This window comes from Cervus elaphus, chromosome 20 (genome assembly GCF_910594005.1).
Source record: "Cervus elaphus chromosome 20, mCerEla1.1, whole genome shotgun sequence".
In the NCBI taxonomy this organism is placed as follows: Eukaryota; Metazoa; Chordata; class Mammalia; order Artiodactyla; family Cervidae; genus Cervus; species Cervus elaphus.
Genome location: NC_057834.1, coordinates 130,314,925 through 130,327,818, shown reverse-complemented (window position 1 = coordinate 130,327,818; position 12,894 = coordinate 130,314,925). Strand labels below are relative to the sequence as shown.

General features: G+C 35.3%; 1 protein-coding gene across 7 annotated transcripts in view; it reads left to right on the top strand.

Moving 5' to 3' along the window:
• Positions 1–12,894, top strand: part of ZMYM4 (zinc finger MYM-type containing 4) — a 154,403-nt gene that overhangs the window by 132,922 nt on the left and 8,587 nt on the right. For all 7 annotated transcript variants that reach the window (XM_043875821.1, XM_043875822.1, XM_043875820.1 and 4 more), the window contains 2 exons: positions 6,332–6,443; positions 7,899–8,147. In XM_043875821.1, coding sequence (XP_043731756.1) covers positions 6,332–6,443; positions 7,899–8,147 — 361 coding nt within the window. The remainder of the gene's footprint in view (positions 1–6,331; positions 6,444–7,898; positions 8,148–12,894) is intronic.

Sequence of the window (12,894 nt, the reverse complement as noted above, 5' to 3'; positions counted from 1 at the left end):
AATGGTCTTTGTACTTAAATATTTAAATTTAAATTCTCATCAGTTTCTAAAATACTTGGGAGTTTTTTGGATTGACATTGTTAATATATCTGAAATTCATTTTTATGCATGAAATAAATATGTTGCTGATGAATAACATATCTGAAGTGTAGCTGGTTATGCAAGCAGCATTGGTTGTTCTTCGAATCAAAATGGCACCTGTTACTTAATAAGTTTCCCTTATATTTTGATCCAATTTCTAGATGGTAAGATATATTTTTAAAAGTTGCATATAAGAGAACTTTTATGGATTCTTTCAGCAGAATTTGAGAACCTTCCATGTGTGTCAACATGCATTTTGCTTAGGTAAAAATTGCAAAGATTCTGGACGCACTTCCTTCCTTTGGAGTTTATAATATAAGAATCTGAAGAACATTTCCTAATTTTGTTAATACGTATGTCAAGAAATAAGATGTTTTTTGGTATTTATTAATAGTCTAATGATTTGAATATAATCAAAACATGTGCTCATTGCTAGGAATTTCAATAAAAAATATTTGAGTACTTTGCATGTAGACACTCTGCTGTATATATTCTATTTGTGAGGTGAATCATAAACCTGTTAAAAGTTTTTTCCTAGTATATTTCTCTTGTTATTTGTTTATATTAATAAATGACTTTCTGTAACAATACTATAGGTTAACAAATTCTCACATGACTTACCGAAAGTAATTACAAACCTGTTAGCAATTTTGGCAAGAAATAAACTTTCATTAACCTATAACTTATTCCTTATAGGGAATTTTAAAAGTTTACTTATGTTTACATCTCAAATTTGTTTCCTTTTTTATTTTTTCCTCATTATAATAACATACGGTTATGCTATAAAAGTTGGCATTATAAACAAATACAGTTATGCTTAAAAGTTGGCTTAAAACTCAACATTCAGAAAACTAAGATCATGGCATCTGGTCCCATCACTTCATGGCAGATAGATGGAGAAACAATGAGTGATAGACTTTGGAGCACTGCAGGTGGTGACTGCTGCCATGAAATTTTTAAAAGACACTTGCTCCTTGGAAGAAAAGCTCTGACAAACCTAAACAGCATATTAAAAAGCAGAGACATTGCTTTGCCAGCAAAAGTCTGTCTAGTCAAAGCTGTGGTTTTTCCAGTAGTCATGTATGAAGGTGAGAGTTGAACTACAAAGAAAGCTGAGCTCCAAAGAATTGATGCTTTTGAACTGTGGTATTGGAGAAGACTCTTGAGAGTCCCTTGGACTGCAAGGAGATCCAGCCAGTCCATCCTAAAGGAAATCAGTCCTGAATATTCATTGGAAGGACTGCTGCTGAAGCTGAAAGTCCAATACTTTGGCCACCTAATGCAAAGAACTGACTCATTGGAAAAGACCCTGATGCTGGAGAACAAGGGGACGACAGAGATGGTTGGATGGCATCACCAACTCGATGGACATGAGTTTGAGTAAGCTCCGGGAGTTGGTAATAGACAGGGAAGCCTGGCGTGCTGCAGTCCATGGGGTCTCAAAGAGTCAGACATGACTGAGCAACTGAACTGAACTGATGCTAATTGTAAAGAGTTTTGAAAATACATAAAAATGTAAAATTAAACAACAGCTGTAATATCAATGCCTTGACCACCACTGTTAAAGTTCTCTAGGAGAGATAATTGGCAAAAGAAACAAACAGTCAAGTAACAGAAGAAAATCAAAAGATTGCTAATAGATAAAATGTATCAGGAATATTTAACAATCATTTACTTTGTATGCTATATTTTAATATAAGCCCATTTCATATATTAACTTACATAATTGTTAGTGTACCCTTATTATGTATAATAACTAATATCATTTTGTGCTGAAGAATCTGAGGCACAGTGAGTTAAATAGCTTGCCTAAGGTCTTAAAGGTAGTAAGTGGCAGGGCCAAGGTGTGAAGTGAACGCAGGTAGCTCAGCTTTAGGGTCCATGCTATGATTACTGTGTTGGGCTGCCTCTCTAATATAAAATAGTGGTCAGCTGTAATCAGGGAAGTTTTTCACCTATTAGATGGATTAAAACACTTGAAAGATTGAGAAGTTTGACAATGCTAAGTATTAGTGAAGACACATGTGCACTGTTGGAGGCCTTTTTGAAAGAGGGCAAATTGACAGTGACTGTTAAAACTTGAAGTGCATGTAGATTCTTCAGTCTAGCAAATCTATTGATCAGTATCTTTCCCACAAAGAAATTAATACAATTACCTAGGAAAACACATAATGGTGTTTTTATTGTAATTTTTTTAACAGCAAAAAACTAGAAACCACCTTAGTGTTCATGAAAAGATTCAATCAAATATAGTACATCCATACTATTAAATAACAGTAGTTTTAAAGGAATGAATTGCTTCTGTAGCTTCTATATGTTTTGACATGGTAAACTCTTGGAGACATACATTTTGAAAAGTAACTTGCAAAATTTTATGTGTAGTACAATATTTATAGTAAGGTAAAATACATATAATATAAAATTTGCCATTTTAAAGTATACAGTTCATTGTCATAACAACATCATGATGTTGTGCAACCATCATCACTATTTTGTTTTAAAATTTTATTCCCCTAAAGGGAAACCTGCACATTATGCTTTCACTTCTTACCTCCTCCATTTAGTCCTTGGCAACCATAAATCTGCATTCTGTCTATATGGGTTTGCCTATTCTAGATCTTTCATGTAAGTGGAAAGTTACAGTTTGTGGACTTGCATGCCTTGCTTCTTTCACTTAACATGATGTTTTCAAAGGTCATGCATGTTGTAATATGAATCAGTACTTTGTTCTCGTTTATGGTTGAATTATTCTGTTGTTGGAAATGTGTTGATAGACATTTGAGTTCTGTCCGCCTTTTGGCTGCTTTAAATAGTGAGTGCTGCTATGAACATTCATATACAAGTTTTTGTTTGAACACCCGTTTTCATGTCTTTTGGGTACTGTATGCCTAGGAGTGGAATTCCAGAGTCAAATGGTGACTATGTTTAGCTTGTTGCTGCTGCTGCTGCTAAGTCACTTCAGTCGTGTCCGACTCTCTGCGACCCCACAGACAGCAGCCCACCAGGCTCCTCTGTCCCTGGGATTCTCCAGGCAAGAATACTAGAGTGGGTTGCCATTTCCTTGTCTATTAGCTTGTTGAGGAACCACCAAACCATTTTCCAAGATGACTGCACCATTTTACATCCCCAGCAGCAATTTCTGAGTGTTACATTATCTCCATGTACTTGTCAACGCTTGTTAATATCCTTAAAAAAAAAAAAAAAAAAAAAAAAGCCATCTGATGGGTGTGAGGTGGTATCCTATTGTGATTTTGATTTGCTTTTCCCTAATGATTCATGGGGTCGCAAAGAGTCGGACACGACTGAGCGACTGAACTGGATGACTAATGACACTGAGCATTTTTTTCATGTACGAGGCCATTTGTATAGCCTCTTTAGGGAAAATGTCCAAATCGTTTGCCTGTTTTAAAACTGGGTAGTTTGCTTGTTATTGAGCTGTAGAATTGTAGAATCTCTTTTTATATTCTGGATAGTAAACTTTTATTAGATTTGTGATTTTCAAATATTTTTTCCCGTTCTCTGGGTTTTCTTTTCAGTTTTGTATACTTTCTTGTACTTTCATTTTTAATTTTGATGAAGTTCAGTTTATTTTTTCTGTTGTTGCTTGTGCTTTGGTGTTATACCTAAAGAATCCATTGAAGCTCAAGTTCATGAAGATTTGCTTCTGTGTTTTCTTCTAAAAGTTTTATGGTCTTAGCTCTTATGTTTAAGTCAGTGGATCAGTGTTTAGATCATCGATCCATTTTGAATGATTATTCTATCAGGTGAGGTATATCAAGTGAGCCACCGGGACTTCCCTGGTGGTTCAGATGGTAAAGAATCTGCCTGCAGTGCAGGAGACCTGGGTTCAATCCCTGAGTCAGGAAGATCCCCTGGAGAAGAAAATGGCAATCCATTCCGGTATTCTTGCCTGGAAATCCCATGACAGAGAAGCCTGGCAGGCTACAGTCCATGGGGTCACAAAGAGTCAGACACAAGTGACTAACACAGGGATCTGTTGAATTAGGGATAACTGGATATGTAGATGTCTGGTTCTCCTGGCATCATTTGTTGAAGAGTCTGCTCTTTCTTCATTCATTCATCTTGACAACCTTGCCGAAAATCATTTGACTCAATGTGTGTGTGTTTATTTCGCACTCTCAGTTTTAATACTTTTTGGTCTATATGAGTATTCTTGTGGCAGTACCCACTGTTCTGATTACTGTAGCTTTGTAGCAAATTTTGAAATTGGGAAGTGTGATTCCTCAAGATCCTTTTGACTATTTGAGATTCCTTACAATTTTGTAACAGTTTTAGGATTGACTTTTCCATTTCTTCAAAAAGGAAAATCTGAACCTTTGGGATTTTGATAGGATTGCATTGAATCTGTAGTTTACTTTGGAGAGTATTGCTGTTGTAATAATACTGTCTCTAGTGTAATAATACTGTCTCTAGATCCATAAATACAAGATGTTTTTCTTAGGTCTTCCTTAATTTCAGAAGTTTTATATAGTTTTGAGTGTGTAAATCTGTATCTCCTTGGTTAAATTTATTCTTCTCAAGTATTATATTTCTGATACTGTTGTAAATGGAATTTTCTTAATTCTCTCTTTGGATCGTTCATTGCAACTGATTTTATGTTGCTTGTCTTCTGCAGGTTTATTGAGTTCATTTATTAGCTCTAATAACTTTTTTTTGTGAACTCTTTAGAATTTTCTCTATATATAGGTTCATGTCACTGCAAATACAGATAGTTTTGCTTCTTCCTTTTCTATTTCAATGCTTTTTATTTCTTTTTCTTCCCTAGTTACTCTGGCTAGTATTTCCTATACAGTGTTGAATAGAATTGACATTTTTATCTTGTTCCTGATCTAAGGGAGAAGTGATTCTTTCAATATTTCTTTTTATTTTATTGATATATTTATTTGGCTGCTCTGGGTCTTAGTTGAGGCATGAGAACTCTTAGTTGCAGCATGTAGGATCTAAATAATTCCCTGACCAGAGATCCAACCCAGGCCCCATGCATTGAAACCATGGAGTCTTAGCCACTGGACCACCAGGGAAGTCCTGTGATTTTTTTTTTTTTTAAACCCATGTATTTTATATGTACTCATATTTGAGTTACTGTATAAAAACTCAACTCTGTGTATTCATAAAGGAGAGTTTTTTAAAGATTGAAATAACCCCTGACTGTTGATAATAGTTGCTTTTGAGTAATGAGTCTGAATGTACTTTTCTTCCACCTTTTCTATATTTTAAACTCTTTTCATAATGAGGTTATAATATTTTTTAAGTTGTAAAAATAACTTTATTAAAATAAAAAAGGAGATGATACTTTTCAGCAACAAAACTGTAATCTGGCAATATGATCATAAATTGCCTTTGAAGAGACCTATAAAAGTGTACATTGAAATTGTATATAATCTTTTATTAACCAGAATAAACTTAAGTGGAAATAAAAATTTACAGTAAGTCATACATAGATCAAGAAAGCAGGAAACCGACATAGCCATAGATAAATGTTTAAAATACTAGATCGTTAAGACACCAAGATCTTTAGCTTGTAATTATGCTACTTTGTGTTCTTCTCATATTCTACTGATTTTATTTCTCTGAGTGATTTTATCTGACCTCACCTGCACCCTCAAAATATTTAACAGTAATTTACTCAAGCTATTGCTTGTTTCCTCTGTGAAATGATTCTTGATGGTTATAATTAGCATACTTTTATGTCCTATAATTAGACTTGAACTTTGTGAAGGCTGGCTTGTGGGGCAGAGAGTTGAGAGCTGTGGTTAGAAGCCTCCAAATAAATAGTTTTATAGTTTCAGTACCCTCGGGTCACCTGAAAACTAGCTAACTGTATTATTTTCAGGAAGTGACCTTATAACTAGATTAAAAAACAAACAAACTTCTAAGAGTACATCTCAGATGCTGAGAATTTAAAAATGATTTGAGAAATATGAATTAAGACCAGTTTTTAGTATATCAGTTTTATTAAGTGACTGAAAGGTACTGATTTATTATTTTAAATAATTGTTTTTAAAAGGAAATACAAAACTTTACCTTACAAGCTCAGTGGTCAAGATAATGTTAATTCATGTGAAAAGAAACTTTAGCTTGAATTCTACTGGTTTGACTGTATCCTTAAAATATTTCACAGTATTGTAAGGACAGAAACTAAGGGTAAACTATATTCCTAAAAACACATTTTTTAAATTTTATGTTTTCTTTGTATCAACATATATGTTTCCATTTTTTTCTCTTGTAGTACCTGTTTGAAAATGGTAGAATAGATAACATTTTTACTGAGCCCTATTCCAGATTTATGATTGAACTTACCAAACTCTTGAAAATATGGGAACCTACAATACTTCCTAATGGTAGGATGATTATATTTTGATTCTTTTCATGATATGCCTTCTTAAATTGCTTAATTTTTATGATTACCTTTTGTAAATTGTTCATTTTATATTTGTCTTGACTTATATTTGGACTTTTGAGGAGAAAATCTTTGATTTATTATCAGTTACTTAATAAAACTACATCTTGCATATAGTACATGAATAGATAATAACTACTGAATATTAAAAAGCAACTAAAGGTTACATTTACTTTTTAGAAACCATTCTTGATATGGTTGTATTAGTAAAGTTGTACACTGTACTAGTAGCTGCCACATATGCTACTTTTTGATGCTGTTAGCAGTGGATCTTTTTCAATAGTTTGAAAAAAGTACCCTGAACTAATTGTTAAGAGAGTTAAGTCTTCATCCTTGAATTGTCTGTGACCATTTGTCTTTGGACAAGTCCCTAATTCTCTCCTGCTCTCATGCTCCTTGCCTGTGAATGAAAAGGTTGAATGTAATGCCCAGAAATGTGTTCCCTTTCTTTTGGGCTACAGAGAACCTTTGAAGCATTAAAAGGAATGCAGTGGCATGATGCATTTAGCTTTCAAAGGAAGAGCTAAGAACTTACATTTGGAAGTAACAAATAATATATTCGTGGGCAGTCTCCCAAGAATAGAATGAGAGGTGGTAACAAAGAGGATTGGGGAGAGAACATTAGGAAAGACCTGAGTTTAATGGATATCATGAAGAAGCTGCATTTAAAAGTATACTAATTTTAATTCTTCTGACCTCTGCTTTTTAGGGAAAATCCAGATAAACTATTGTGAAGTAATTTCTCTTAATATAAGTTTTAAATAGGAGGGAGAGAGGGAGCTGCCTTCTAATGTTCTTAGCCAAATAAAACTGAAGCAGTTAACAGTAAGCATAATATTTTCAAACAGGAGTCTGCTAACTGCAGCTCATGGTTGGATCTGGCCTCTTGCCTGTTTCTATATAGTTTATGAGCTAAAAATATTTTTTTACATTTCTAAATAGTTGGGGAAGAATTAAATTATATTTTGTGATATGGGAAAATTGCATGAGACTCAAATTTGTTTCTATAAATAAAATTTACAAATAGCCATACCTGTTTGTTTCTGTAGAGTCTATACTTTCTTATCTTTTACAACAACAAAGTTGTTCAGAGCCCTTATGGCCCACAATGCTTAATATACTTATCATCTGGCTCTTCACAGGAAAAATTTACCATGCCCTGGTCTAAACTAACAATAGATTAAAACTGTTTTAGGGGAGTGCTCACAATGTCTCTTTCACTGGAATCGTCTGCCCTTTTCTTTGCAGTGCTTTTTCTATTTTTATGTATGAGGAAGAGGGACAAAGAGAGGCACAGTCAGTGTTTTCCTTAGTATCCTCCTGTCTGAGAATTAAAGAAATTACGTAGTCCCTTTGGGCAGGATCTCAGTGCTGTTTCTCTCCCTGTCCTGTTCAGGTTACATGTTCTCTCGGATTGAAGAAGAGCACTTGTGGGAGTGCAAACAGCTGGGCGCTTACTCGCCAATCGTCCTTTTGAACACCCTCCTTTTCTTCAACACCAAATACTTTCAACTAAAGAATGTTACTGAGCACTTGAAGCTTTCCTTTGCCCATGTGATGAGACGGACGAGGACTCTGAAGTACAGTACCAAGATGACCTATCTGAGGTTCTTCCCACCTTCACAGAAACAAGAGTCAGAACCAGGTGTGGTGGAGATTCCTTACTTTTTAAATTGAAATATACTTGATGTGCAATATTATGTTAGTTTCAGGTGTGCAATGTAATGACATTTAAATACATTATGAAATGATCACCTCTATAAGTCTAGTAACTATCTATCACCATACAAAGTTATTACAGTATTATTGGCTGTGCTTCTTCATGTTGCATATTGCTTCCTCATGACTTATTTATTTTATAACTGGAATTTCATACCTCGTAATCCCCTTCACCTAATTACCCCCACCCCTCTCGCCTTTGGCAGCCACCAGTTTGTTCTCTGTAGCTGTGAGTCTATTTCTGTTTCTTTTGTTCATTTGTTTTAATTTTTTAGATTATACATATAGATAAAATCATACAATATTTGTCTTTTTCTTACTGACTTTTTTCACTTAGCATAACACACTCTGTGTTTTCACAAATGGCAGGATTATATCCTTTTCAATAGCTGAGTGAGTTAATCCCTCTATTGATGGACACTTCATATTTTGGCTATTGTCAGTAATGCTGTATTGGACATAGGGGTGCGTATATATCTTTATGAATTAGTGTTTTTGTTTGCTTTGGGTAAAAAATACCCAGAAGTAGAATTGCTGGATCATGTGGTAGTTCTGTTTTCAGTTTTTGAGGATGCTGTATACTGTTTTCCACAATGGCTGCACCAGTATGCATTCTCACCAACAGTGCACATGGGTTCCCTTGTCCCTTTCATGGTAGTCATTCTGATAGATATGAGAGGATATCTTGTGGGTTTTCATTTGCATTTTCCTGATGATTAGTGATATGGATCATCTTTCCATGTGTCTGTTGGCAGCTTGTATGTCCCTTTTAGAAAAATGTCTATTTAGATCCTCTACCCATTTTTTAATTGCATTTTTTATATTGAGTTTTCTGAGTTCTTTGTATGATTTGTGTGTTAACCCCTTTCCAGATATATACCTTGCAAATATCCTCACCCATTCAGTAAGCTGCCTTTTCATTTTGTTGAGAGTTTCCTTTGCTATGCAAAATCTTTTAAGTTTGATTTGACCCCAGTTGTTTATTTTTGCTTTGTTGTCTTCACCCGATGAGACAGATCCAAAAAAATATTATTATTAACACCAATGTCAGTTTCCTGCCTGTGTTTTCCTCTAGGAGTCTTATGGTTTCAGGTCTTACATGTAAGTCTTTAATCCATTTTGAGTTTAATTTTGTACATGGTGTGAAAAAGTGGTGCACTTTCATTCTTTTCCATGTAGCTGTCCAGTTTTCCCAATCCATTTGTTTTAGACTCTGTTTTTCCCCATTGTGTATTCTTGCTTTCTTTGTCACACATTGATTGTATAAGGATTGGTTTACGTCTGGTCTGTCTGTTCTGTGATGCTCCCCTGGTGGCTCAGACGGTAAAGCGTCTGCCTGCAATGCGGGAGACCTGGGTTTGATCCCTGGGTCGGGAAGATCCCCTAGAGAAGGAAATGGCAACCCACTCCAAGTACCCTTGCCTGGAAAAGCCCATGGACGGAGGAGCCTGGTAGGCTACAGTCCAGGGGGTCGCACAGAGTCGGACACGACTGAGTGAGTGTCTGTTCTGTTCCATTGATCTGTGTATCTGTCTTCACACCATTACCATGCTGATTTGGTCACTGTGGCTTTGGGTATACAGTTGAACCTTAAGCCAGCCAGTTGAAAATCTGCATATAACTTTACAGTCAGCCCTCCTCATTTACTGTTTCATGTCTGCAGATTCAAAAGCCATGTGTTATATAGTACTATAGTATGTATTTATTGAAAAAAATCCATGTATGAGTAGATCCATGTAGTTCAAACTTGTATTTGTTAAGAATCAACTGTAGTTCGAAGTCAGGAAGTATGAACCTCCAGCTTTGTTCTTACTCAAGATACCTTTGGCCATTTGTGGTATTTTGTGAGTTCGTATAAATTTTAGAATTACTCTCTCTTTGTGAAAAATGCAAATGGAATTTTGTTAGGGATTGCACTGAATCTGTCAGTTATTTTGGAATAGACATTTTAACACTATTCTTTCAGTCTATGAGCATGGTGTATCTTCCAACTTATTTGTATCTTTTTATAGTTTTTAGAGTACAGGTCTTTCACCTCTTTGGTTAAATTTCTTCCTAGGTATTTTATGATTTTTGATGCAGTTGTAAATGGGATTGTTTTCTTAATTTCTGTTGCTGATTGTTGTGAGTGTATAGAAATCTGGAAGATTTCTGCATGTTTTATATCCTGTAAAATGTATTTACTAGAATTGATTTATTCTTATAATTTTTTGGTAGTGTCTTTAGAATTTTCTATATATAGTATCATGTCATCTGCAGGTAGTGATGGTTTTACTTCTTCTTTTCCAGTTTGAATTTTTTAAAATATTTTCTTGTAACCTATGACTTGTCTTTTAGTATTATTTTTTAAAATATTTGTTTAATTTATTTATTTTCCTCCTCCAGGTCTTAGTTATGGCACCTGGCAGCTTTAGTCTTCGTTGTGGCATGCAGGATCTTTAATTGTTGCATGTGGCATCTAATTCCCTGACCAAATTGGGAGCACAGAATCTTAGCCACTGGACTGCCAGCAGAGTTCTTGATTTTTAAAATTTCCTTTTCTTGTTTGATTGCCTAGGAATTTGTAGGATTGCCTAAGACTTTGTAGGATTGCCATGGCTAGGATTTCATCCAGTACTGTGTTGAATAAAAGTGTCGGGAGTGAGCATCTTGTCTTATTCCCCAACTTAGAAAAAATTTATTCAGCTTTTCACCATTGGGTATGATGTTAGTTGTGAGTTTGTCATATATGACGTTTATTATGTGGAGGTATCTTCCCTCTGTAGCTGCTTTGGTGAGTTTTTATCAGAAATGGATGTTGAATTTTTTTCAAAAGCTTTTTCTGCATCTACTGAGATTATCTTATGCTTTTTATCCTTCATTTTCTTAATGTGGTGTATAATGTTGCTTTGTGAATACTGAATCATCCTTGTATCCCTGGGATAAATCCCATTTGTTCATGGCATATGATCCTTTTAATGTATGGTTGAATTCAGTTTGCTAATATCTTCTTGAGGATCAGTGATATTGGCCTGTCATTTTATTTCTTTTTCTGGTGTCTTTGTCTGGTTTTGGTATCAGGGTCCTGCTGGACAAGTAGAATGAGTTTGGAACAGAGTTCCTTGCTCCCCTATGTTTTGAAATAGTTTGAGAAGAATAGATATTAACTCTTACCTAAATGTATGGTAAAACTCATCTGTGAAGCCATCTGGCTCCAGGTTTTGTTTTTTGAGAGTTTTATGATTACTAATTCAGTTTTATTATTGGTGATTGGTCTGTCCATGTTTTCTATTTTTTGCCTGATTTAGTCAGATAGTATGTTTCTAAGAATTTATCCATTTTTTGGGTCTAATTTATTGGCATATGATTGTTCATGGTAATCTCTTGTGATCCATTGTATTTCTGTGGTGTCAATTGTAACTTCTGTTTCAATTTTCATTTTATTTATTTGAGCCCTCTCTTTTTGTTTTTGATGAATCTGGTTAGTCAGTTTTGTTCATCTTTTCAAAGGACAGATTCTGTTCTATTTTTTTGTTCCTGTTTTATTTATTTTCACTTTTGATCTTTATTACTACTTCCTTTACTAACTTTGGTTTTCGGCTGTTTTTTTTCTAGTTCCTTTAGGTATAAAGTTAGATTATTTGAGTTTTTCTGTTTCCTAAGGTAGACCTATATCACTATAAATTTCCCTCTTAGACTTTTTTTGCTGCTGATAGATTTTTGTCTCAAAGTGTTTTTTTTTTTTTTTAATTTCCTCATTGATTTCTTCAGTGATCCATTGATTGTTTAGTAGCATGTTGTTTGGACTCCACATATTTGTTTTTTCCAGTGTTTTCCTTTTAGTTGCTATCTAGTGTGATAGCATTGTGGTTGTGAAAGAGGCTTAATATGATTTCAACTTTGGGGTGACAGAGGATGAGATGGTTGGATGGCATCACTGACTCAGTGGTCATAAGTTTGAGCAAACTCCAGGGCATAGTGAAGGACGGGGAAGCCTGGCTTGCTGCAGTCCATAAGGTCATAGAGTCAGACATGACTTGGCACCTGAATAACAACAAACTTATTGAGATTTGTTTTGTGGTCTGACGTGATGTATCCTGGAGAATGTTCCATGTGTACTTGAATATTATTTTGTTTGGGGATGTAACATACTGTTTATTAAGTTCATCGGTCAGATGTGTCCTCTAAGGCCAGTGTTTCCTCATTGATGTGTCCACTGATGTAAATAGGGTGTTACGGTCTCCCCCCTGTTACTGTAGCACTGTTGCTGCCTCCTTTTGTCTGTTAATATTTGCTTACATGTTACATGTCGGTCCTCCTGTGTAGGATGCACACATACATACAAGTGTTTTGTATTATTGTTGGAATAATCCCTTCACCGTTTTGCAGTGTCCTTCTTCCGTCCTTGTTTTAAAGTTTTTTCGCCCACTCCAGCCTTCTGTTTCCGTTTACATGGAATACCTTGTCTTGTCCCTTGCTCAGTCTGCGTGTGTCTGTAGGTCTGGAGCGAGTCTCTGATGCGCAGCGTGTATGTGGATCTTACTTTGGAATCCACCCAGGCGCGCTGTCTTTGGGTCGCAGCAGTTAGTTGGTTTGCGTGTACAGCAGTTATTGCCGTGTGCAGGACAGGGAAGCTGCGGTCCACAGGGGCACAAAGAGGCGGCCACAACTTAGTGACTGAACAGCAAAAATTT